At 35.9% G+C, this 25282-nt stretch overlaps 2 protein-coding genes across 4 annotated transcripts; both read right to left on the reverse strand.

Moving 5' to 3' along the window:
- Positions 1-1378: 1378 nt before the first annotated feature.
- LOC105159650 (P-loop containing nucleoside triphosphate hydrolases superfamily protein) lies at positions 1379-13803 on the reverse strand. Of its 2 annotated transcripts, none has more exons than XM_011076779.3 (24): positions 13653-13803; positions 12917-13179; positions 12738-12835; positions 12187-12276; positions 11636-11688; positions 10933-10998; positions 10798-10851; positions 10052-10111; positions 8266-8344; positions 7629-7696; positions 7454-7516; positions 7206-7310; positions 6716-6820; positions 6365-6472; positions 6140-6289; positions 5006-5188; positions 4599-4757; positions 4116-4349; positions 3765-3905; positions 3559-3681; positions 3423-3473; positions 3044-3091; positions 2752-2955; positions 1379-2246 (listed from the first exon to the last, which is right to left on the reverse strand). In XM_011076779.3, the coding sequence occupies exons 2-24, from the start codon at positions 13168-13170 to the stop codon at positions 1701-1703; spliced, it is 3042 nt and encodes a 1013-aa protein (XP_011075081.1). In that variant the 5' UTR covers positions 13171-13179; positions 13653-13803; the 3' UTR covers positions 1379-1700. The 2 variants fall into 2 exon arrangements, with proteins under 2 accessions (XP_011075081.1, XP_011075080.1); XM_011076778.3 differs by lacking the exon at positions 13653-13803 and adding an exon at positions 13411-13646.
- Positions 13804-16296: 2493 nt separating this feature from the next.
- LOC105159652 (C18orf8) lies at positions 16297-24434 on the reverse strand. 2 transcript variants are annotated; one of them, XM_088879815.1, is made up of 15 exons: positions 24298-24430; positions 24139-24221; positions 23267-23368; positions 23068-23132; positions 22676-22928; positions 22314-22573; positions 21377-21530; positions 20812-20921; positions 20629-20716; positions 19545-19880; positions 19395-19469; positions 18456-19066; positions 18043-18151; positions 17749-17928; positions 16297-17004 (listed from the first exon to the last, which is right to left on the reverse strand). In XM_088879815.1, exons 5-15 carry the CDS (start codon positions 22838-22840, stop codon positions 16840-16842), a joined length of 2253 nt encoding a protein of 750 aa, XP_088735941.1. In that variant the 5' UTR covers positions 22841-22928; positions 23068-23132; positions 23267-23368; positions 24139-24221; positions 24298-24430; the 3' UTR covers positions 16297-16839. The 2 variants fall into 2 exon arrangements, with proteins under 2 accessions (XP_088735941.1, XP_088735942.1); XM_088879816.1 differs by lacking the exon at positions 16297-17004 and having other exon boundaries at positions 17784-17944; positions 24298-24434.
- Positions 24435-25282: the final 848 nt, after the last annotated feature.

A 25282-nucleotide genomic window follows, 5' to 3' on the forward strand; every position in this document is an offset into this window, starting at 1 on the left:
GTAAGTTGATTCGACGAATTTGCAGGGTATAAAATTGAATACTCAAAATTAAGATTTTTTACACTTAAATTTTTTAAGATTACAATCTCGTTCAAAGGTATTATAAATCTATACGTTACGTTCGAATTCTACGAATAAATATTAGAAAGTCAAAAGTGAAGCGTTACTAGAGAAAAAGTGAATCATTGTATTAATCCGTAATACCAAACCTTTTCACACGAATGCCAATGAAGCCTAGCTATATGTGTGGGATGTTGAGTGATGTGCTGGTTAGATTTAATTATAAGTTTATTCGATATTATTGATAATTAGAGCATGATTGTTGTAATGATTTTTGTTGGATATTGATATCCAACATAAATAATTATAATCGATTTTATTTCAATTAATAATGATTCATCGCTCTTATTTAATTAAAAGAAAAAAAAAACTACTTTTAACACGAATGTGGTATATTCCTTTATCGTGAGTGGCCATATACATGTATGTATGTATGTATGTATGTATCAATTTCTTTTAATTTAGGCATTGTGTAGTTAATTCAAATTCACTTAATATATATAGGTATGAACAACCCATTGTGGGTCCCACCTCTGATTGAATTTGGCATGAAATTGTGTGATGAAAGTTATTATCCTCTGTAATCTAATGCTCAGCTTTAAATTGAAAAGGTAGGTTGAATCAAATTTAGTGTAAAATGAGGAAAAGCTTTGTAGTCAATGACTATCCTTTTACCTAACACTATATATGTACATGCATCACTACTACCCTATTCAAACTCAATACTTGGAAAACAGAAAGGGGTTAGCAAGAGCTACGGACCAGCATATCAAATATATTATTTTGAGGAATTAAAATGAATAACAAAAGATCTTCTATTACAAGTTAGTGCCACATTGTATGCAGCTCACTTCTAAATGATAATCTAGTTTAATTATTTTTTTAATTTAAAAAAGAATGCGTTAATCACTTACTAGAGCATAGCAACCTGTAAGACGAAAGTATAATAAAAAACACATACAATAACTAAGTAAAAATGTGCATCTAAAGTGAAACAGTAAGCATAAAGTATAATGAGATGAGAGTTGTTTTAAAATCCGTGATATAAGAATTTAAAGAAAATAAAACAAATTTCCATCACAACCATCTGCTGCTCAAATCTAGTGGCGAAGGAAGCTACCACTATGATCTTGTCAATTCATACTCAATTGAAATAACATCAGTCTCTATCTCTATGCAAGATACATAGGCGTCATATCAGATAATGGTCAAGTCAACCCACCCCCTTCTTTTCACCTTTTATACTTCATCATCTGCATATTAACAAAACAATAGATCCCACTCCCAGGCTTCAATATAACAAGAATTTACAAGGCACTAACTGAAAGCAATAACCCTTTCACAAACCACAAACCAGATTGGAGTTGGAACAGTGTCTGATGCTATGTACATCTACATCACCGATTAACATTTGGTACTAATATATTTTTTGTTACAATTGGATAAACAACTGAAATTTTTACAATCGTTCGAGAAACCAGATAAGAAAGCCAGGCAAGAAACTGATATAGAAGCCACCCCCACGTTACTCAACCCAAACCAAACCAACTAGCACTACACAACCAAAAATTTGTCTCCTACTACCAGTTACAAAAGCTAACTACTGGGATCCTTTAATTTGAACTGGATTATACAGAAACTCAAATGTCACCAGTCTTCCCATTCTCGGTTGTAAATTCATCAGCATCAACTCCCTGAGACTTTTTAAGCTTCGCCACAAGTATCCACATGTTTGCGAGTTCATTCTCTAGGTAAGCCTCTCTTTGTTTCGACTCTTCAACTTTTCTTTGCAGTTCAGCTTCAATTTGATCCCTTTCGGTCAGTGCAACTTCATATGAATGCTCTCTTTCACGACTCAGGGCCAGTTCTCTCTTGATCTCTGAGGATAAGACGCCTGGATCATGCTTTTTGGAATAACCATCTTTCCGCCCGTTCCTGCTTTGAATGGTGGTACGTCGCTGAGCTGGCAATTTTTTCTGTGCTTCCAGCTCAGCCGCTAATCTTTCATTGTGGTTCATTAGCTTTGCAACTTCCTCTGACAGAGCCTTCAGTTCAACTGCTGCAGCTGACGCTAATCCCTTAGCATATGAACTTTCTTCCGCAAGTTTCTTGTTCCGTAGTTCTAGCTCCTCCTTTGACTCGGTTACTTCAGCTAATTTCTTTCTTAGTTCTTCAGTCTCACTTGCCTAGTAGAGGTAAAAGCATAAGATCAGCTTGCAGTGATGCATATGCCTACCCATTAGCTAATATACAGTAGGCAATCTTCACTTTCTCAGATATGGAGGGAAGAAATTGGATGGCAGCAAGTGCCCAGACTGCCTCTGTCCTTTAAATTTCCAATTTGAGAGAAACCCAACAAATTTCCAAGAAAATGTTGAACTAAGTCACTAAATGACAAGAACAATGCTCCTCTGATATGTGAAAGCCAGGTTATGAAGATAAAGAGCTCATCTCTCTCTTTCTCTCTCTCTCTCTCTCTCTCTCTCTCTCTCTCACACACACACACACACACACACACACAACCCCGTGATCTACTTGTCACTTTGTTTGCTCGTTTTTGGGGTTCTATTTCTCAGCCTACTTCAAAACACCAATTTTGTGGTACCATAGCAGTGCAGTACATGAGTTCTGCTGCTACATAATTTTCACTAAGGAGCTAAACTTCAGAAAAAGGGAGACAGAGCATTGAACCTTAGCTTGCAGAAGTGAGGTATCATTTGAATCCTTTAGCACTGCACTTTCTTTGCCGACTTGAAAGCCCCCATGCAAACTTCTAGTTTCAGAGAAACCTTGTAAATGGCTTGTTAATGGACTGAAGTTTCTCTGTGCAACGGTATCTGAGAGCTGTTGTCGTAATGAGACAATTGTTGCTTGCAATTCCTCACATTCCAAGATCTAATAATAATCATTGTCAGTAAATGTTTAATCCAAATGATGAGTAAGTAAATGCTGTGTGGTAAATATAGCTGAAACAGGGTTGCACCTTTTGGTTCAGCTGTTCCTGGATTATCCGGTTATCAGCAGCTTTAACCTGCAAAAAAGAATATGACAAAGATTTCTTGGGAAGTATCATAAAAGGAGTTTAATTTTGATTTCACCTCCTCTGACCTAAGAGTAACTGTTTCAACAGAATCAACATAATAACCATGTCCATGATAAAGGATGGCTAAGCTCAGGCAATGATGATCGATGAGGATGTATCAATTCTATTTGAATTCTGAACGACAAAATTTCAAACTTTCTAATCTTGTAGCTCCAATGCCAAAAAATTGAAAAGGAAATCCAACTTTGTAAATGACGTCAGAAATCGAAATCCCCCAATTTTATAAAAGATTTGGGTCCACACATCCAAGTTACATTACCTCAAGTTCAAAAGACTTCTCATTCAAATGCGCCATTAGTTCAGCCACCGACTGCAGTTTGAAACAAGAGTTATTATAGAAATTTGAATTTAAACACTGAAGTACTTGATAGAAAAGAAAGAAAATCTTAAATTACTTGTGATTCTTCCAGTTTGTCCTTTTCACCATGAGGAATGATGGAATCCGCAATTTGCTTTCCAAGTGAAGCAATTTGATTGTTTTTATTTTGAATTTCTTCTCTCAAATGTCTTATCTCCACCTCAAAGAAGAAAGATGAAAAAGGTATACTTTAGGATATCCATGAACTTTGAAACACAGAAGACTCAGGATAAAGAAAGATACTTGGATATGATCCTTCTCAGGATCTTGTGCAGCCTCTTCCAACAATCGTTTCAGGGCACTCATGTGAAGTGCCACTTCCCCAGACAAAATTTTATGCTGCTCCCTCAGAAGGTCAATTTCATCCATACTCTTTATGCTGATCTGATGGACATTATACAATGACAAAAGCACATAAGAAGTAATTAACTCAACTGCACACGAGCAGAGGCATGTCTTTTTAATAAAATGAAAGAGAACTTTATAAGCCATGCAAGCACAATAGAGAGTTGTTTGCATGATATAAACAAAAGAGCTTCACAAGAAGAAAGTACACGAGAGTTCAGAAAATGCATGGGAATTCCATATGCATACCAATGGAGTCTCTTGTCCCAAATAATTATCCTCGGGCTCGAACACCTCTTTATTATGTTTCACATCAGCTAAACTGTCGGCAGATGGAGTGGTTTCGAGTAAAGAATGTGAATGTCTTGCTTCCATGTGAGTATTTGTGCTATCAGCTTGAGGAGTTGAAGGACTACTTGTTGATTTGACTCCACTAGATTTGTCGCTAGAGCTTGCCACGGTCCCTAAACCACCATCTCTTCTCTAGTAACCCAGAAAAACTAAGGTCAGTCTGTGAGGCACCATAGGTCGCACGATCTAATTCAAAAATTTCACCCAATTGAGCGCATCTAGCATATTTTTCATAGTAGCAGGACCATTATAACTAACTCCTTTTATTAGGAACAGAAAATAAGAGAAAAAGTTTGAATAAGAAAGAAGAAAGAAAGAAGGAAAGTAAAGCTAACTCACTTAAAATGCTAAAAGAATGGAAGTAAATGACATCTTACACACCCGTAATTTTAACCAGCTCAGTAATCCATTCTTTTTGGTCCTTTTCTCTTCTCTTAATTTGTCATCTACAGTTTCAGTACTGCCATCAAGAGAAACGTACAGGTCCATATTTTCATCTTCCAAGACGAGGTCTCTTCTTCTATGTGGAAGATAAGCAAGCTGTCATCACATCAAAGGGAGGAAGCAGATAGCCATTAGAATGACTTATCACAAAAAGGCAGACTCAAAAGTCCATCCACCCACACACAACCAGACAGAAGAATCTTGGTGGACCAAGGGCTGGCAAGTCCAGGGTGATCTCCACCTCTTTTGTGCACAGTCCACTGTGGACCCACTGATATGTTGTGGAGATCATGGGGGTCGGGAGAGGAGGGGAAGTGGGAGTTAGATGAAATGTTGAAAAAAACCTCTTCTTCTCCAAAGGAATGTCTTCTCCTGAGTCCTGGGCGATGGGGAAATCTTGATGATGGTGAAGCTTTCGTGGATACAAGAATTAGTTTTGTCAGCCTCTGTATTCTGCCCATCAAAGCAGCTTTAGCTTCTTCTTCTTGTTCCAGTCTTGACTGCAGTCGCACTTGACCATCTTCTAGCTTTAGGAGTCAGACAACCACAGTACTCTAACAAGTTAATACATGATAAAGGCTATGGGTAATTCCATAAATTATAGTTATGGATGAACTATTGTGGTGAGGACCAAACACAAAAATATTTACACCTTGAGGGAAGAAATAGTTGAAAATTAATAGTACCATTAAAATGCCAGTAAAATGACGTGACAATAAGAAGTGGCTCTCACTCAAGGAATGAACCAGACACAGCCATAGTTTCTAAAAACCACCAAAATTGGAATAACACACACAGGAGAGCACTTCAGCAGCAGCAAGAATATATTAAGTCACTTAGAAATTCTAAACTTTTTCCCAGGATCAGTTTATGTCAAAGGAGTTATTTTATAAAAAGCCATCTGCTTCACTAAAATCTGATGGATTGTTGCAAGCCTCGCATAACATATAGCAATGATCAAGGCCCCAAAAGTTCGATACCTAATCAAATGGCATGTATTTGGAGTAAATGATCAAATCCTTCATCAAACTCCAATAAGATTGAGACAAGGATTGGCAGTTATATCATATATGGCTGATTCTGGATTTACGGTTAGGCCGTATTTTGGCTGAAGTTCTGGTGATAAGTTGGACATGTGAAAAGGAAAAGGGGAGAAAAAGAAAATATGAAGATGATGAGTTCTCAATAGAAAATAAATCTAAAATTTGAGTCCATACACATAGGATTTTCAAACAAAAGGTCCCCCTCAGTCATCAAATATATCCCACCACAAGTTGGTGCATAGATTGGGCTAACTATTGATGAAAGACTTGTACAAGTAAAGTATTGACGAAGGACTTGTGCAAAGAAAGTACAATCACCACATAATTACAAGCATACACTTCGTAGTAAGGAATGCAGCAATCATGCTCTACCTGTTTCTAACAGATTGTAAAAATGCAATTCAAGATGAAACCTTCAATGTTGAGAGGAAACACCTTCTGTTTGAGGAGCAGAATATCGCTGCCATTACTGGTATCTTTCATATGTGGAACTGTAACAATGCCTTTTTTCAGTTGTTCCAACTCTTCCTTCAAACACCGAATTTCATTTTGGTATTTCTTGATTAGTGATTTTTCATCGATTATCTGCAGATTGACAGGATTGCTTCAGTGGGAAAGCCAAAAACCGCATTTTGTTATGGATATCTCTACCAAGCTTACCTTGTTTTGTGCTGCTTGAATTTCAATATGTTTTGCCCGGTGCGCAAACTTCAATGTGTTATGTGTCTCCTCAGAATTACTTGATGATGGTGTAACAGTGCAGATCAGCTGAGTTCAAACATGTACAGAAATAAGACTGTATTTTCTTTTGAAGCTACAGAAATCAATGATCACCAAGTTTAAGTGACAAAGCTTGCCACCAAACAAGATATACCGACGATGCATGACTTTGTTAAGTTTAGAAAATGTTCGACTTGCAATTATTCTTTTGAAAATAGAAAGCCAGGACAGTTAAACAACTTTGACTGTCAAACTCAAAAGTATGCATAAAGTAAAGGTTTGAACTCTTACAGATACACGTCCATGACCACTAAGTGAGGACTGGAGAAGCCTCGTCAATTTGGAGTCCCTGTAAGGTATGTGTGCAGATTTCCCATCCGTCAATTTCGCAATAACCTATTGGTACCACAGAGCACATGATCATTAGGAAACACTAGTTGATTACCCAAACAAGGAATAGGGGAAGATTAAAGCCTCAAATGGCGTTGCCTGTGAATAAATGATAAGTATCAAATAACCATATCATCATTCACTGCTGTGAAAATTGTTGAATAAACTTATTAGTTCAGTGCTAGAACAATAGAGACAAGTTGAAACATATGCACAACTCCTTAGACCTGTGTGTGAATGCAAACTAGTGATTGATCATACATCTGCTCACCCCATATGTATGTGTGTATAGTAGGGGACGGTGAGAGGAAGATTTGTTCACTTTTCAATAACAAAGTTTATTAAGTGCAAGTATCAAAGTGAAATACAATCTCAATGATTTGGGCCTCACGGTTCCTAGAGTTAACAAGCTCTTATTGATATAGGATCCTTCTTTTCTGCGCAGGCCTGTTGTTCCCGCCCTTGAGCTCTCAGAACCTGCCAAGTCAATTAGGTTCTGCAAGTATGATTCAAAACATGAAGGTTAAGATGTTATCTAAGCAGTTAACATCAAGGCAGGGATCAAAATGTTCTGAAATCTTAATATCATATTCATGAGAGCTAAAGGAAGCAGAAGATGTAAATGAGTATAATAAATACCAGCTGTGACAAAGTAACAGCTTCACCTTCACTGTTTGCACCATAAGGGCTACTCTCTATGGTCTGCAGAGCAAAAATGTTAATCGTACTGCCAGTTTAATTATGAAAATACAAGGAAAACAGCTCTAGGGAATTGCATTTAACATATTTCAAGTCAACAATAATAACCAAATACCAGTGTGAAGATTGTATGACTTCTACTGCTTTGTAAATTGAAGTTTGTCGAACCTACATGTCTGTGCTCTGCAGCATGCAACACAAACCATCAAATATTTGTGCATAAAGAATGGGTGTTGAGGAAAAAATTATTAATCATGCAATTTCATCCAATGAATATGTAATTCTTTTGGCATCAAACAAATGATGATAAAAGTAGTCGATAGCTAGATTGACAGTAACCATAGAATATAGATAATGATATTATGATGGAGCTCATGGTTGTAATAAGAACAAGAAAAACAATAATCCTAATCCAGCTTTGAGGCCATCATGAGCCGCTCAGTAATAGATCTTGTAGAAGCACTTCAAAATGAAAGTAACAGCAGAAGAACATCATAATCTTTTAGCATAAAGTCATAACCAGGAACAGAACAAAATGTCCCATAAATTTAGCAATCAATACCAGAATGGGTTCATTTAATGCAATGCATAAACTTGTTATAGTACGAAGGAGCAGAATCATCATTTAGGGAAAACAGCTTGATATGATACAGAAGATGAGGGCAAAAAGAGGAAGGAGATTGATGGGGTCTTGTTCACTTTTGGCACAGCAGGCCCCTAGACGAGGCTCGCATGCAGGCTGCCACTTTTACCTTCTCCCGCTGCAATAAGGGAGAGCGCATGGGCTGGGGATAATACGACCTCCTCCTTCACTCCTTCAACAAATGTTCCCTGCTAAGAATCAGGTAAGTGGGAACAAATTACTAACCGTGCTAGCAAAGTCCTCTAAACCGAAAACTGACTGAAAAAAAAAGGTGTGAAGGATAAAATATATTCTGCCTGCATAAACTTTTTAAAGTAGCAGTTTACTTCTATATATTAATTTCTTTTGCTTCCAATAAACTGTTCTTAAGCTGTGAACAAGTCCTGAATGAGAACTTTCATGATACATGCAACTCCAAAAGGACAGTTCAACCCACCCTCATAGGACCTTCCACTCTGGATTTAGTCTTTTCTCTTTCATAATTTCTACAAGATGTTGCCTTCCACCATATGTGGCCAAGCTCACGACCAACTATCTAAACATCACATTAGGGTTGTTCACAATCCAGCAACGAGGCTGAACTGAACTGAAACTGAAAAATTGGTACATGATAAAACCGAACTAAAAATTTCGGTTTAGTATTTGGCTTTTGATTATTCAAAAATTCAGTATTCAATTCAATGTCGATTTTTAGTGTTGGTTTACCGAACCATATGAATACTGATTATTTTTATATACATATTTACATATATGTACATTAATTATTTTACTTATTAAAAATTAATAAATAAGAAAAGTAATCGTCATTTTTAATATTTAATTTTAACATTTTTTATATTTTTTAACAAAAGATTCGGTTTATTGGAATACCAGAAAGAGTTCAGTAATTATCAAAACCAAGCCAATTTGATTCTGCCTGGTATTCGATATAGCATTTTGGCCTATTGAATTTTTGGTATACCAAAATTTATGTTTGGTTTAATGTTTAATCTATTGAACACCCCTACTAGTCCAGGCCTGATTATTCCAAGTCAGCCTCCCCAATTGCACAAATAAAGCTTCCACCCACTCCGCAGTCTACTGGACCTCTGCCAGACGGATGATCTTAGAACCCCCCCCCCCCCCGGGGTAATATAGAGATGCATAAAAGTAGTTCTCATCCAAATTTTCTTTGTGAAGCTCTATTCCAACTTATTCAAATCCTGCCTCCATAACAGTCCATTCCTTCTCTTAATAGAATTTGAAAGTAATGTTACTCCCATCATCTGATTTAGGATAGATGTAGCTTGGCGGAACTTATCCTGAATGCTCTTCTCCCAGACATTTATAAGTGAAAAGTACGTAAGAAAATGGGTAATGATGTAAAAAAATCACATCAACAGCCCTTAATTGTTAACTCTTCACTTAAAGTCAGCAAAAGCTGATGATAAATTAGGTCTAATCTTGTGACTTGTAGTTTGAAGATTATTCCAAGAAACTTACCCAACACAAGAAACCACTAATTTTATCTTTCAAATGTTTCATACCACAGCAAGCATAATTGTGGTGATAGACGATAAAGATACATATTCAGCTACCATGACATGACAAGTTTGTGGCCTCATTCAAACTCCAAAACAAAATCAACATAAACTTCAATAGTCAAAGTTTTCTAGTTTTGAATCTCATGATAGGACTGCATTAATGATTTTCACCATCCTTGAAGAAAACTATCAAGACAGTGGATCAACTGTTCCTCAATAAAGAGATCCAGTTTGTTTCTTGTAAAAGAAAGAGAGGCAGAATAATGCAGAATGACAACCTTGATTTACCAGAGAAAACATGAGACAGTTCATGTAAATAAGTCCTGAACTTTATTAAAGGATATGAATCAACAAAATAAATGAAAGTATCACCTGTGCGTCTTCTCTAATTCTTAAATTTTGTCCAGCTGGATTCAACAAATCATTAACAACCTGAAAGCCGAGTAGCATTAAGGAGCAATGAAGACAGTTCTTTATTTCGCAAGATAAATTTAAATATAGAAAGAAAAGAAGGGTACTAGTATCACAAATACTAGCTATCTATCCAGAGAAGAAAAAACCCAAAGCTGAAAATCTCAGGCAGCAGCTGCGCACAAGTGCAAAACGAGATTTAGGGTGGATGAATGCTATGTGAAATGGTGCCCAAAAAACTGACCATGTCCAGGATATGATTGACAAGAGCAAAGCAGTATGGATCCTGACAGACACTACTTTATAACTATAAAGTGGACAGTGGGAAAAAGGGAAACATGAAAGCCAGAAGCAGCATATACTGCAAAACTTTTAAAAGGATAACTGCCAAGTCAGACCATGAAATTAATGTATTCATGTGATTGATGGTTGAAGATCGGTAGCTTGGCCCTTAACCACTGATATGCTCTGATATCTGGTATAATTCTGGTGTATCCAAAGAAGATTTGCTTGAAGGAAGAGAATCACTAGTATAAAGAAATTCGAACACGCACTTAACCACTCCAATTATATTCTAATATCTGGTATCAGTCCAAACTATTCAAATAGACTTGCTTCATAACAACACTCATGTGTTAACGCAAAAAATTGAGCACGAGGAACCAGATTCATTAAGTGGAGAAGCTGGAATCGGATTAGAGTCTGACCTCATTGTAGATTTCCAAATAAGAGACACGAAGGAGAAATTCCCGACTTGGAGTCTGAAGCATACATACAATAGCCATTTATTTTCACGATATACTACTTCAAGAATGCATTACAAGCCAAGTCAATTCAAGTACCTCCTGAATAATACTGAAAGCATCTTTCACAGCCAACGGAATGATACCAGGAGATCTCTGATCACCCTATGGTGAAGAAAAAGAGCAACCATATCAAATTACTTAGTTTCTGAAAGTATTGTGGAACAAAGAGCTTCCGCAATTAAAAAATGAGAGCACCTCAATCAAATAAGCACACAAGCCTAAGTATCTGGAAGGAGAATTAGTAGGCCTAACAACGCATGCAGTTTATACTTTAAGACACAACGTTCATGACGCTAGCGATCCTTTCTCAAATGCTTAAAGAGGTTTTGCATCTGTTTGCCTCACTTTAGCTACTACAAACATTTGATATTTTGTGTGTCAGGAAGTAATTCAGTTAGGTACATCAAGTTAGTTTGACTGGGGACCCGTGTTTTGATTGTTTCTTTGTGATTGAAAGCTGATTGATTAATTTGATTCTTTAAGACATAACATAATACTATCAACTCAAGAAGTTAAAACAACATGAAAGAGGTTCCTGAATCCTGTTAATGAAAGCTGGTTGATTAATTCATTCTTTAGGACATAACATAATACTATCAACTCAAGAAGTTAAACCAACACGAAAGAGTAAACCAATTTAGGAGAAAGAAAAATCATACCAAGACTTTCAAGCTTAATCATATATCACATTATGTCAAATATGGAGGACAGAAAGAAACCAGGAAGAAAATTGTCTTACATGCATGGTGTGAGTCTTCCCACTGCTAGTAACACCATATGCAAATATTGTACCTAAAATTGGGGAGAAGGAGGGAAAGAATGAAAATGGGCAATGCAAAGGTAATGTGCTACTTTATGAAGACAAAATCACAAAAAGGAAATAATGAGTAGGGACAGTCAAGAGACTCATTATCTCTTTCATGAAAGCATTTCTTTTCTTACTGTTATGTTCAGGCAAGACCCATCACCATTTTTAGATAGGCAATACCAAATTGATAAGGATTATATTTGGCCAGGCCTCCATCATGCAATGTGATTAATATATGGCACATTTTGAGGTCCACATCAGGCAGTCAATATATAGCCAAAGCCAAAAAAAACAAAAAAGTCAAAAAATGGTTTATATTTGAAATCATTCAACTATAATGGTTATTTTCCTTTTGTTGAATGTTAGCTTGCTAGTTCTGGTTTACTAGCTTTCACAAGTATACCTATGTCGAGGTCAATAACTCAATATCCAATAGATATGTAAATAAAAATCTAATGGATTTGAACCAGACAATTACATACCGTTGATTCCTTCCATTGCACCATTAACAACATGCTGTGCAGCAACGTCATAGACATGCCTTGTTGTGGTCGTAGGCCCAAATACTCGATCTAAACATTGTAATGCAATTTAAGTATAATTAAAGAAATTTGATGTTTAAATCGCACATGCTATAAAGATAAGGAACGAGCACTATATTCTACATTTCCACTATGATTATGCACAGACAAGAACCTATAGACTACATTGTTGAAGCAAAACAAACATTGCCTGTCTGAGTGACCTAGCAACCAAAAGGTCCAAATAACAGATATAAGCCATTTGTGGTGACAGAATCATAACTGAAATGATTCATAATCCATCAGCAGATATGAATATAAGCATGAACATTAAAGAACTCATTTTTTTTTACTGATGAATAAAGCAACTCAACTCATTTCAAATCACTTTAACTTGACATAAGAAAAATCTTTAGACATATTCTTAGTGTATTTTGGCCCCATGGCTGGCTTTTTCCTCATACAATATGGTGATCAAATAATGATGTAATAATCCAACTACAATATTATACCGTATGCGTAAGCAATTGACGGATTATGCTCATTCCTCACAATAGTATCCCCATCTGCATACCATGCAATCTCCTCTCCTTGTCGAATTTCCCTCGGACTGCACATAAAAACATCGATCATAGAATTTACCCAAATCCGAACAGATTAACTCAGTCTTGCAGTTTTGTTTTTCAATTACCTGAGTGGGCGAAACCGCACTGTGACTGTAACATTCTCTTTAGATCTCTCAACATCCAAGGACACACTTTCCGAGTAAGAGTATTGAGGTTTACTTGGAGCAGAGGAAGACGCCGGAGAACTCAGGCCGTCTATAGAGGGCTCCAGAAATTGACGAGAGGATGACGTGGTTGATGACGTCGGCGAATTAGTACTGACTGCTGCTACTGCTTTTGGACTAGGTTTGCTCGACTTTAATCCTTGTCTGGAAGCCATTAATTTTACCTTTACCAGAACAAAAATGAGAATGAAATCAACAAAACTAACTAAATTGTTATAAACCAGCAACAACGTGAAAGTAGATAAAAAGAAGAGAAGAAGTTGAGAGGAGGAAATTCCTCGAAATTTTAAGATAGAAAATCATGCTTGCCAGAACAAACAATGCAGCTCAAAACAAATATCAGACATACGCATCACCGCACATTTTGAACATTAAGATTCGGAAAGAAGAAATACCTAAAATGAGTACTTCTCCTCAGCTCAGTACCAAACATTCATTCGTACACATAAAACGACAGTGAATTCACATAAAAATACTGAATCCAAATGTACAAAACAAAATATAGAAATCAGATCTTCTGAAAAGATTGGGTGAGAAATATGATGATTATCGCAATCATTATGAGCAATGATGAACATTGACATTCACATTTGTAGAGTAAAAATGATTATTTGGGGATTTTGGTATATTTGCTTGCCTTGGAAGCGATGCCCTTTTATGAAAGGCAGGCAGTGCTCAGCAGCTGAAGCAGTTCAACTTCTGACTCTCCTCATTGGTCAAATTTTCATTTTAATTTAATTAAACAAAAAGGAAGTTAGGAGAAAGGCAGATTTGTGTGCAATAAAAGATTAAAGAAAATAAGAAAGCAGAGAGAGAGAAAGAGTTACCGAAAAAGGAGGGGACAAAAAGGGGACACCACTAGTGCGTGACTAAAACTGCCGATGGAGTTGTGTACGTGTGTATTCATGTACACCCAAATAAGTATTGCCTCATTTGTATACTGTACCACACAGAAAATATACATTTCATTCAAACCAAACGTGTCATCCTTATGGAAATATTCTAATAACCTTCACTTGTTTATAGTTTTATTTTCAGTTTGTAATTTTTAAATAATATTTAAACTAAAATATATTTATTTATATTAAAAGTATATTTATTTATATGTCAACAATTTTATTATTTAATCCAAACATATTCTAATAAGTATTAATATTAATTAATACTGAAATACAAAACTAACAAATATTTGACTTATTACCTGCTACTACATCAAGTGAAATTATAATTTGATGTTGCACTAAAAAATAATATTGTTGGGTTAGGAGGGTTTTTGACTAAATTTATTTGAATAACTTAAAGATGATCGATTTTATTTTAAAAATAAATATTTAAATAGTTTGGATAAAAAAGATTGTGTTTGGTATTTTTAGAAAAAAAAATTATAAGATTCGAAATATTTTATTTTGAGATCCTACAAGTTTTTCAGAAAACTCATATTTGTTTAACTCAAATGCCCAATTTTAGTAAAAATTTGCAGCTTAATCTACTAAAAACATACTTGTCAAACTATTTTTCATTGTCTAGTAAAAGGGGACATAATATGACAAGCTGACTTTTTATGAAATAAAAATATAATATTATATGTACAAATAAAATTGAAGATACTCAAAATAAAATAAAGAAAAAGGCAACTTTTGGGGGAAAGAGTAAAAGAGTTGGAATATTTTTGATTTATCAATCTTGAAGGATCTTATGCGCCATAGCCCTTTCCTCAAAGAAACACTCAACTCATGTATAAAAAGAAAGAAAAAAACAAAAACAAAGAATTACAATTGTTTGGAAAAGAGGGGTTTTCTCACCTAACCATCTTTATCATCAATTATATATACAAAGTGAGTGTATCATCTCTATCAATCATCTAATATGCCTAAATTACTACCATCATTTTAGTGGTTAAAACTAAACTATTACCCGTTTCTTATGCCAAATTTTTGGAATTACTTATATAAGTAAAAAATTAAGTAGTTTTGTAAGATAGCATGATTAAGAATATGTACCAACTCCATAAAACTTAAAAGAAAAAAAGATAATCAATGACAGAATTAAATAATAAATTAAGAAGAGCCGATATTTGGAAATATAAAACACCTAACTGTCTTGATGTTGATGTGAGTTTCTCCTCAACCTCATCCATTATTTGGAATCCCACCTATTCTTTTATTTTTTTATAGGTTGTTATAATTAATAATTGCACCAACTCCAGCAGAGTAAAGCAAATTTTATTCAACAAACCAAGATTCTAGCTATTAACTATACAAAATGACTAAGATTCTATATTAACATTAAAGAATGTGAAATTCCTTTATACGGCTCCAAATTAACCAAGCCCAACAATAATTTCCAAGAGTTGCAAACCTAAAGGTTACAAAAATTTTAGGGTAAACTACGTCCAACTCTTTTGAAATTTGTCATAATTATAAATATCTTTTTATTATATAAAAAATTAGGGAGAATTATTATTTTAGTCAGCTAAGTATGCCTAATTTTAATTTTAGTCCAATAATTATATTCATTTTTGTTTAGATCCAATAAATTATGAAATTGCTTATTTTTAGTCATCTAGCAAATTTTCGGAAAATTTTACCCCTATAAGAACATATGGACGAAAACTGTCATTCAAAAGTTGCATAGGGGTAAAATTGCAGAAAATCTACCAGAGGACTAAAAGTAAGCAATTCCGTAAGTTACTGGACCTAAACAAAAATAGACATCGTTATCGGACTAAAATTAAAATTAGGCATACTTAACGGACTAAAATAATTTTCCCAAAAAATTATATATACCCCAACTTGTGACAATTCATTAAAGGGATATTAATTAGGATATTTATAATTTTCATTATAGAGATATTTATTAGGATATTTATAATTTCAAGAAGATATTTATAATTTTTCAATCAATAAAAAAGTATTTGTAATTAAGACAAACATGTTGTAATTTACCCAAACTATTATGGGTGGGAGTGGGCAAACCTACATTTCTTAATTTGCACCCATACTTTGGGAATAATTTGATTATAAATATTTATTTAATTCAGGAAAGGAGAAGAATTAAGGTGACAAGAAAAGGAAAAGTGAAGTGAACTCCAGAACAACACCCCAATCTGGACTGCCTTAAGACAGATTTGTAAGTTTATTAGGCGATCCCCAAATAATCAATCCAACATTCTAATTGTTGAATCTCAAAGTGCTTGCATTGGTTAAGGTTTATTGCGTGTACCGGCTTCAAGTTTTCCTGAAACAATTTTTGTAAATTTCGGATAAGTTTGACATGAAACATATTTAAATAGCTGGATATTCATGGCACAAATAAACATTACAGTAGGACCATAGGCACATTATCCAAATAGATAGACGCCCCAGACCCAGAGACATCAATGCTCCACTTGTCAAATATCCACAAGTTTCCAACGTCACTGGAATTTCTGAGCGAATAGTGAAAATGAAAAAGGAAAAAAACATAAAAATTTGTTTCCATCAGATTTTCTCTTCAGCAGAACCCAGAATTCACATATGAATTGACGCTGTCTTGTCTTTGCTGCAGATGTTGCTAAAACCAAATTTTTCTTGCAGTGACAAGGGAGGAGTAAAGTTGACTTACTAGTTAAAATATTCGTGGGAGATAACATCAGATAGAGAGCATGTGCATCTACAACTCTTTAGTACCTTACCACGCTTTATCAATCCAAAAGCAGATGTGAAAATGAAGGTACAAGAGAGAAAAAGAAAGCAACTTTGGGACAAGGAACACAAACTTTCTCATATTCCACTGATCGCTTCGGATTCTATGTCAAAAATTTCCACAACAACGCAGGCGGCAATTCATGAATTCATCTCAGCAACAATGCGATGGTACATGTGGTGATCAGTGGTGCTCTTAAAGCCAGGAAAGAAATCAGAAAAGAATCTTAGAACCACAGCCACATGTAGTGGATCCTTAGAAGCGTGAGCTGCTTCAAGAAACAAAGAGGGCCGCACTGTATTGACCTGAAATCCACCCGGAATTATGTACAAGTAAAATATTAGGCAAACCAGGAATTTATTTGAACATGGAAGTTAAGATATGATTTATATTTACTGAGAAAAAAATTACTGGAGTAGAAGTAATCGTTCGTTTGGATTGGAATGTAGATTGACAACACCAGACTAGTGACAGAAGGTGAATCGAAGAAGAAAGGTTCAGGACATGGGCCTTTTATTTGTTGACTCATGAAACTATGACTACATCTAGAAGCAAACAAAAAGTGGCAGAGACAGCAAAAATGCATAATGTAGAGCAGTCCACCTAAAAACAAACAAAATTCATTATTGCTAAATATAACTAGAGCATAATGTTTGCCTGAATATGCCTTCATACAAAATACCCTTTCACTTCACAAGTCTATTCCTCATCCTTCTTTCTTTTTCTTTGTTGGCGGGGGTGGTTGGCATGGGGGAGAGAAGAAAATGTGGGATGAGGAAGTCCTCAATATTGAAAGGCATTTGAGAAGATCATAAAGGCAACTCTTTACTCTTCAAGGAGAAAATGCATTTCATAATTGCCTCAACAAGAACTCAAAGTGAGCCAGAGATATAATCCTATACAATTTATTTGAAACTTAGAATTTTCAGCTTATTATAAGCATGCCAGAACTTTTTAGTGGAATAACTCTTTCGTGAGACATGATGATGCAGATGGCAGTTTCTGACAGTACGTTCACATGTAAGACGATTTGGGTAGCAAAATATTACCTGATGCTTCCTTGCATAGCGTAGAGCTTCAAGATAATAACCATCTTGTACAAGCAGCAAAACATAGTCATGATGCAAGGAGAGCTGTCTTAGCATACCCAGGCCCAACTTCCTGATTTGAAGATTCTGACGGCCAGATTCCAGTAGTTGCAGTGCCACTTCTTTTGAAGGCTCAATAATCTGCAATATACAGCATCTAGTTACGAGTCTTTAGTCATGTCATAATGAAACCTTCAGTTTACTAGTTGTACAAATACTCGAGTTTAGTCTCTTTCCAAAAATACAAAAAGTTACCTTATTCATAACAAATAAACCAAGTTCGGCATAACGCTCATCCCGTGCGAGTATTTGTACCATCAAGACATAGATATTAGGATTCACCTTTAACTTTTCCAAGCTAGCACTGCAATGATAGAGACAACGACAGATCTATAAGACAATAGAGCAGACAAGATCAACACCCTCAGCTAACAAATGGATGACATAAGAGCTGCTAATGTAACAATAAGAAGGCAATGGTTGAACCAACATTCATGAGGGGAAGAACACAATAAAAGCAGAAGAGTAATAATTCACTGCTACAGAGCATCCTTTCTGAAAGGAGTTTCTGACACAAAACACTAATGCATGCTTCTCATTAGCCTTATGGGGAATACTTCCAGGCTGAAAGTGAGAATTCGGGAAGGAGTGGCTTTACTAACTAATACCTTCGGAGAAACTCAACAAGGATAGCCGTCAAGTAAGATCCATCTCCTCCCATCTCTTCGTCAACTGGAGCAAACACAGTGCCATATAAATCAGCAGGTGAAGCTGCGGCTGAAGCAGTCACTTGGGGTTGGTGCCTCTCAGAAGCATTAGAATTTAACTGGTTATTACTAGTAGGCCCAAGAATTCGAGATTGCCCAGTTGGGGGAACTTCGCCACCTGCTGCATCAGGCTCCAACAAGTACCCCCTCTCTGTTCTACCAATTGGTTCATCAGGATTTTGGGAGTTCATCTTCAGACTACCATCAGAGTCTGAAGTTCTCAAATTAGATCTGTAAGATTCATTCTCTGTGCCACTTTCAGGTTCTTGCCTGCTGAACTTTCCAGATGCATCAACCCCAATGATGGACTCATTGACAACTACACTGGGCCGACTTAGATTGGAAGCACCAGAAGCTGAAGTTTCTTCTGCTATGATTCTCTTGTAATAACTGCCTGTTTTAATTGCATGCGAGTATGCTGTGAGTAAAATATCTATAGCCCTGGAAACCATGGGGACGGGCTTTCGTTCCAAAATAATAGTGCGAATGATCCCCAAGCACAAGTTTCTAGCCTGAAACAACCAAGATGACAGAAATTTATACGGCAAGCATCATAATGATCACCGGAACAATGTAATCAAAAGACATTCTCTTCAACTGGACAATCATAATAATGTCATTCTAATTACTGAGTAAGAGCAACACAACGCAAAACAATGACATGATATGACATTAGCTGGTTTCAACTAATGCCAGGAATGTTCTTCCTTGAGTGGCACTTTCAGCAGCAAGGTTTAGTCAGCATTCATGTGATCAACCAAATGTGTTTTCTTGAGGTACAAGTGCACAGTCCAGAGCAGTCCAGAGGCCACAAATGAACTCATATAGCTGTATTCTTACCTTGTCTGCTTCCAGTTTCCTTCTTTGCAAGAACTCAAGGATCAGTGGAACTTCTGAGCTACTTGCCGAAATTGCCTGCAGTAGATGGATAGAATCTGAGAAATTAAAAACATTATAAATCTACATTGTGCTTTCAGATTCAAGACTTGCCTCCAAATCCACATTGATTTTCCACAAAAACCCATTAGAAACATCACACACAAGATCAGGCACAAGAAAATTCCACTGGTCTCCATAGATAGTTACTTCAGTGTCACTCAGATCTTTTGACTCTGAAGCTCCAGAAGTTTTCAAAGTGATTTGAGAGGAAGCAGCATTAGCTCTAGAAAAACCTCTCAACAACAGTGGAAGTGGAGCAGAAATCGGTGCTTGTGAATCTGCAAACATATCGTATATAATGACAACCTTTGCTTCCACTTGATGAACTAGCAAAATATTGTCAACCACACTCACAGCAATTCTATTCGAGTAAATTGGCAGAGAACCCTGGAACACACAAAAGATCGTTACAGCAGAACAGAAATAGGCAGGAATTCTGCACACAGGTCAAATGTTAAGATGCATCCAAATCTAGATGCATCAATATCAACATATAAATGCAAAGTAGAACTAATTTGAAGATTTTTCAAATTTTGATGAGTTTGTTCTCCATTAGATGCTTTTTTGATGTTAAGAATTCTAAGGAATCAACAATACAAACTCCAGTTGATTGATTAAACAGTTGAAAAGAACAATGTAAAGATGCTCTCCAGAAGACCAACAATTTCAAAAAACTTCTTCAGTTTATTTCCATCACATATATATATATATATATATATTGTTGTAAATTGAGATATTTGTCCTCCAGAAATGTCTGAAAGCTTCTCAGTAGAGGTCCATTTCTGCCAGAAAAACAGCAAAAGATAACTGTTTCCTATTTTTGCTTTTCAAGGAAACCCAAAGGAAATTGCTCTTTATAAGAAACTAATGCCAACCAACACATATTTCATATCATTTTAACAGAGATCCAGTTATAGGTGGAGACGCTCTTATTTTATTTCGTTAGAGAAGGATTAAGCAAAGAAAACTATGTTCGTGTATTCCTCTTTCATTTTGCTTTCCTGTGTAAATCTCAAATGCAAAGGGACAAGTCCTGATGCAAAACCAAAGTCTTGCCTTTTTCAGGTAACATGTAACTTGTAAGACAACATTCATACATTATTTAAGTAACATGTCTATTCAGCAAAAAACTTGCCTGTGGTACTACAGCATCTCGATAGAATCTATATGAGTGAAGTAGCATTGCAACTCTATCAAACTGCAGGCAATAAATCCTGCCATACCTGTAAATTGATTAAAGCTATTAATAGTATAACATCTTGAACTGCATCCATGAGTTAATATAAATTTTAAATGGGAAAAGAAAAAAAGAACATACACAGTGATAATGTGTACATCTTCAGCGGCAAGAATGGGCTTATCGTTCGCCTCAGATTTTGCCATCACCATCTCAAACCTGGGTAAGCGGACTATTCCAGCAGATGAGAGCTAAAGGAAAAATTGCCAGATTTATTTGTCATAATCAAGATAAGTCCACTATAAAGCAACTTTCACGTAATTAAAGTTGCATGATTCACTGAAAGTAAAGAGCTGTAAGCAGAAACAGACTCAGCCATGTTTATGACAAAGGGATAATTATAACATATGACGTTAATCAAGACCAGATTGAGGTTCCAAAACTGAAATAGCTTTTCTCTCATCCTGGATCTTTTAAGAAATCAACAAGAGAGCTTTCCGTTATTTCATATGCCACCTTATTCATTTCCACAACAGATGTTAAAGATCACTCCCAGCAACAAGGTGTAAAATTGCAAAGATATCAGGATAAACTCTCAAACTAATTAGAAATAGCAGAACATCATTACTAACATGATTATTCACTCAAAGTATCTGCAGATGTAGATATGGAAAAGATAGGCAATTTTGGGTCCCAAATCTCCTACCTGGTAACCTGTAAAACTCTTGCACTGCATTCCTGAGGCAAGCAGCACCAATCTGCTTTCATGGGTGTAGATAAACCAACTAATGTTCAATTTCTTTGTCTCAACTAAATGGAGAGACCTTGATCCAGCATTGCATGAGAATAACTCCAGCCCACTGCGGTCAAATACAGCTTTAGGAAAATAAAGAAAAACAGATACAGACATCACAGACATTTTTGCAGCCAGGTATAGACATCCTGCCTAGAGATAGCACTTAGCTAAACACAGAAATGAAAAGTTCCACTTATAAGATACTGATTCTACTCCATTATTTCCGGAAAACACTCCAGAAAACGAGCTAACTTCAGAAACAGCTATATCCTGATGACAATGCTGATAGCAACTTCAAATGCAAGGATGACATGTGTGCCAGAGTGATGAAAAAACTTACAAACTCTGTTACTTTACTTTGCTTCTTTATTTAAAACACAATTCTTTAAGCTTCAAAAAAGTTAATAAACTCAATAATTCTTAAGAGCAGAGGCATGCAAAAAAATATAATGCAAGGATGAATAAGAGTTAAGAAAAAACACTTCTTGTCTAGGAGGTGCAAAATGTTAATGCCCTAGGCTAAGAAGTTCTCTGGATGATGGAGGGAGGTGCCTGAACGATTGCTTTGCTCAAAGAGAAGTGAGCCCCAAATCCCTTCACATGCCCACTGGGCCAATGGGCCCATTAGGTGCTGCCTCAGCCCTTATAGACTTGTGTCTACAACTAGATGGTCCTTCAAGAGCATTAATGGCACAAAATTAGCAAGCTCCATGGGCAAATTTGAATGATATTGTCCCCAATGTTCCTCACGATCTCTACTGAACAATATGATTGTGCACACTTGAACTTAGTACCATCAGCGAACATATGAACAAGAATTTTCAAAGACAGTATTTTAAGTGGTTACCTGGTTTTCACAAACACGATATCACAAGTTGGACAGTCTGTCCAAAAGAATCCCAGAATACTTTCTGACTCAGGCCTACACTTTTGACTGCATGTATCCCCAGTCTCTTTGTTCCAGATCTGGATCTCATGACTTGATCGCTGGATAGCCAGAAGTTTGAGATCTAATGAATATCGGATAGAAAGCACAGGTCCTTCGCTTATTGGATCAGATGAAGGAGCAGCATAAGGGTTATATGGAGCAGTTTTCCATGAAAAAACCTACAAATGGCAAAATACAGTTGAAACATAGAAATTCTAAATCACGCTCAATATTAGCCTATCCCATAAATGATTGAATCCACATTCTGACAAGCATATTACCTGGTTAGATGTTAATGAGAGAATTAGTTTATTCCCGTCATCATAAAACAACCTCCTTGATCCAGGAATATCGCATCTTAAAGGTGGGTATTGTATGTAAACATGTGACAGTGCATTAGATCCACTGAAGCAAGAATGACTAGAAGAAGATGCTTCTCCGATCATGTTGCTTAATTTCTCTTCCTCGATTATGCAACTAAAAGTTTTGGCACGAAGAGCTTGCCACCCTAGAAAAGCTTCAATAAAATGAAATCTGGGGAATGAGAGAAATCAAGAATCAGCTAGACTTGCTAATATGGAAATTAACAAGAAATCAATCCAGATAAGGTCTTCATTCTCCAACAACTAAGAACATATATGAATGAAACAATCCCAGATGAACTAAGCTGTACCGAGCAACTGAAGTCTTTATTGCCCAATTGGTCTATTTTCTTAAAAGTCAAATCTTCCCTCGCAGCTGAAAAGTGACAACAATTATACTGTGTCAGACAAGGAAAATGTGGAAAAGGGTGAAGAGAAAAGGAAGAGGAAATAGGAACTCAAGGTACATTTCCTATCAGAGGAATAAATGGATGCTTAAACTTCTCATACCACGTTCTGCATGCAGCTTTTCAACAGAAGGAATTCTTTTAAACACATGTCATGCTCAACTTCTGGAACCCTCGAGGAAACACAGCTACCGTATTGTTTGGCCTGCCAAACAAATCAAATGGATTCAAAATCTCCAGATATATGTTTGCATTTACTGGACAAACCCATATAACATAAATAATACAGAGAGAAGACCATAAATATACAAATTTCTAAAAGAAGAATGAGATAATGCACAACAAAAAGATGCCGGCTAGAGTTAGTTTCCTTTTAGTTCATGGAGTAAGACAATGTGTCTATCTATCAGCATGATTGTAATTGAATTTTCCTACGAATAAGAGAAGTCAGATTTAGACCTCCTTTGTTCAAAATCACCCTTCCTTTTGTTACATTACAATGAAAAAAAATGTCTAAACTTTGAAGGCTTTATTTTTCAAGGAAATTGATCCGCGTCTATGGAAATCCATTGTTGAGCCAAGCTTCCCAGGAAAAAGATATGGAAAGATTTCTTTATGTACTGCATTATGTCAAATTTTAACTTCAAAATCACCATACTAAAATTGAAGGTATGCTTGCTTTTCAGGTATAACCAAAGTTTTTTAACCAAAAAAAAAAAAAAAACAGAAATAGAAATGGATTCTTTTTATGGGACGGAGACCAAATTATTTTCATACAGTTCCGCAAAAACATTTTTCTGGGTTGTTTTGCTTATTTTTCCCCATTCAAACACAGCCAATAGATCCTCTTTCGATCTTCCTCTTACCAATATAACCAAAACTATCAAACACATCTAATTATCCTTTATTACCTAGTAAACAAAACAACCAAGAATTTAACGAAGCAACGAATAAGAAAAGTCAATAGAAACAAACCTGAGCTGAACAATTGACCAAAATTCGCTTCAGCAAAGACGTCGTAGCATGATTCTTATCCTTCATCACTGAAATTCGAGCACCTAAGCAACAATAAAATCAATAAACAAATACAAGAATTGAATAAAAGGAAATTACAAAACACGAGAAAGAAGTTACCTCAAAATTTCGACCATCCCACACGGGAAAATGTATTCATTTACCACTAAAAACTGATGCGATCCTTCACCTGTTCACCAAACCGTTGAAACGACGACGCTTTTATGGTTTCAGCAAAACGGACATATGGGCGCTTAGGCCCAATTTGATTGAGTTTCTCACATGAGTCTCCTTATGGGCTAATTCAGAATCATATTCCAATTTCTTGTAAGTAGCCCAAATCATAATGCCTTCATATGGGCATCAGCCCAAACATATTTCCCGATGAGTCCTAAGGCCATACACTAAATAAATCAAAATCAAGGACCAGGCCCATTAGTCGAATTAACCCGACTTGCCCCTGCCGCCGCCCCCCATCCCAAAAAAAAAAAAAAATAAATAAATAATAATATTGTGAAGGTATATATATTTATGTGGAGGAAATAAAATAATAGGAAAAGAAGATAAAAAAAATAAAAATATGGAGGATAGATACATATTTGTACAAGGGACCACAGGGGTTCAAATAATGCCAAAAAGATATAGTGGTTGATGAATAGGTAAAGTACGAAAGGCCCACAAAGTGCATTTTCTTTCTTTTTATTTTCTGCATAGTTCTGCTTTCAAGAACTGACTTTAGTAATTGCCATCTGCAAAAACATGTCTGTCTAGTCATAACGTTGCACTGCCATCTGATAAGGAAGGGGCAGAAATGATTGCAAAAACTAGTGAAAATGGGCTTTACCCACTTTACCTTTACCACTTCACTTGCTAAAAACCTACCATTTCCATTACCATTACCATTACCATTACCATTACCATACCTACCTACATGCTAGAAATTTGGTAACTACTATGCTCTCTCTTCCACTCTCCAAAAACTCTTATCCACTCACATTAATTATGATAATTATACATCAATCGCATGATAAATATATTACATCAAAGCCGTTTAATTTTGTGAATGTAATTGGATTGAGAAATAATATTATTAGTGGTTACTGTA

This window comes from Sesamum indicum, linkage group LG4 (assembly GCF_026168435.1).
Source record: "Sesamum indicum cultivar Baizhima isolate 11 linkage group LG4, ASM2616843v1, whole genome shotgun sequence".
Taxonomy (NCBI): Eukaryota; Viridiplantae; Streptophyta; class Magnoliopsida; order Lamiales; family Pedaliaceae; genus Sesamum; species Sesamum indicum.

Coding starts and splice junctions, on each gene's coding strand:
- LOC105159650 (XM_011076779.3), bottom strand. CDS start 13,170: ATGGCTTCCAGACAAGGATTAAAGTCGAGCAAACCTAGTCCAAAAGCA. Junction 10,852..10,932: donor CTTTCAGTATTATTCAGGAG/GTACTTGAATTG, acceptor TGTATGCTTCAG/ACTCCAAGTCGGGAATTTCT. Junction 6,473..6,715: donor GTGGTCATGGACGTGTATCT/GTAAGAGTTCAA, acceptor GTTTGAACTCAG/CTGATCTGCACTGTTACACC.
- LOC105159652 (XM_088879815.1), bottom strand. CDS start 22,840: ATGATCGGAGAAGCATCTTCTTCTAGTCATTCTTGCTTCAGTGGATCT. Junction 17,929..18,042: donor GTTTATTTGTTATGAATAAG/GTAACTTTTTGT, acceptor TGTATATTGCAG/ATTATTGAGCCTTCAAAAGA. Junction 17,005..17,748: donor GCTATGCAAGGAAGCATCAG/GTAATATTTTGC, acceptor GGTGGATTTCAG/GTCAATACAGTGCGGCCCTC.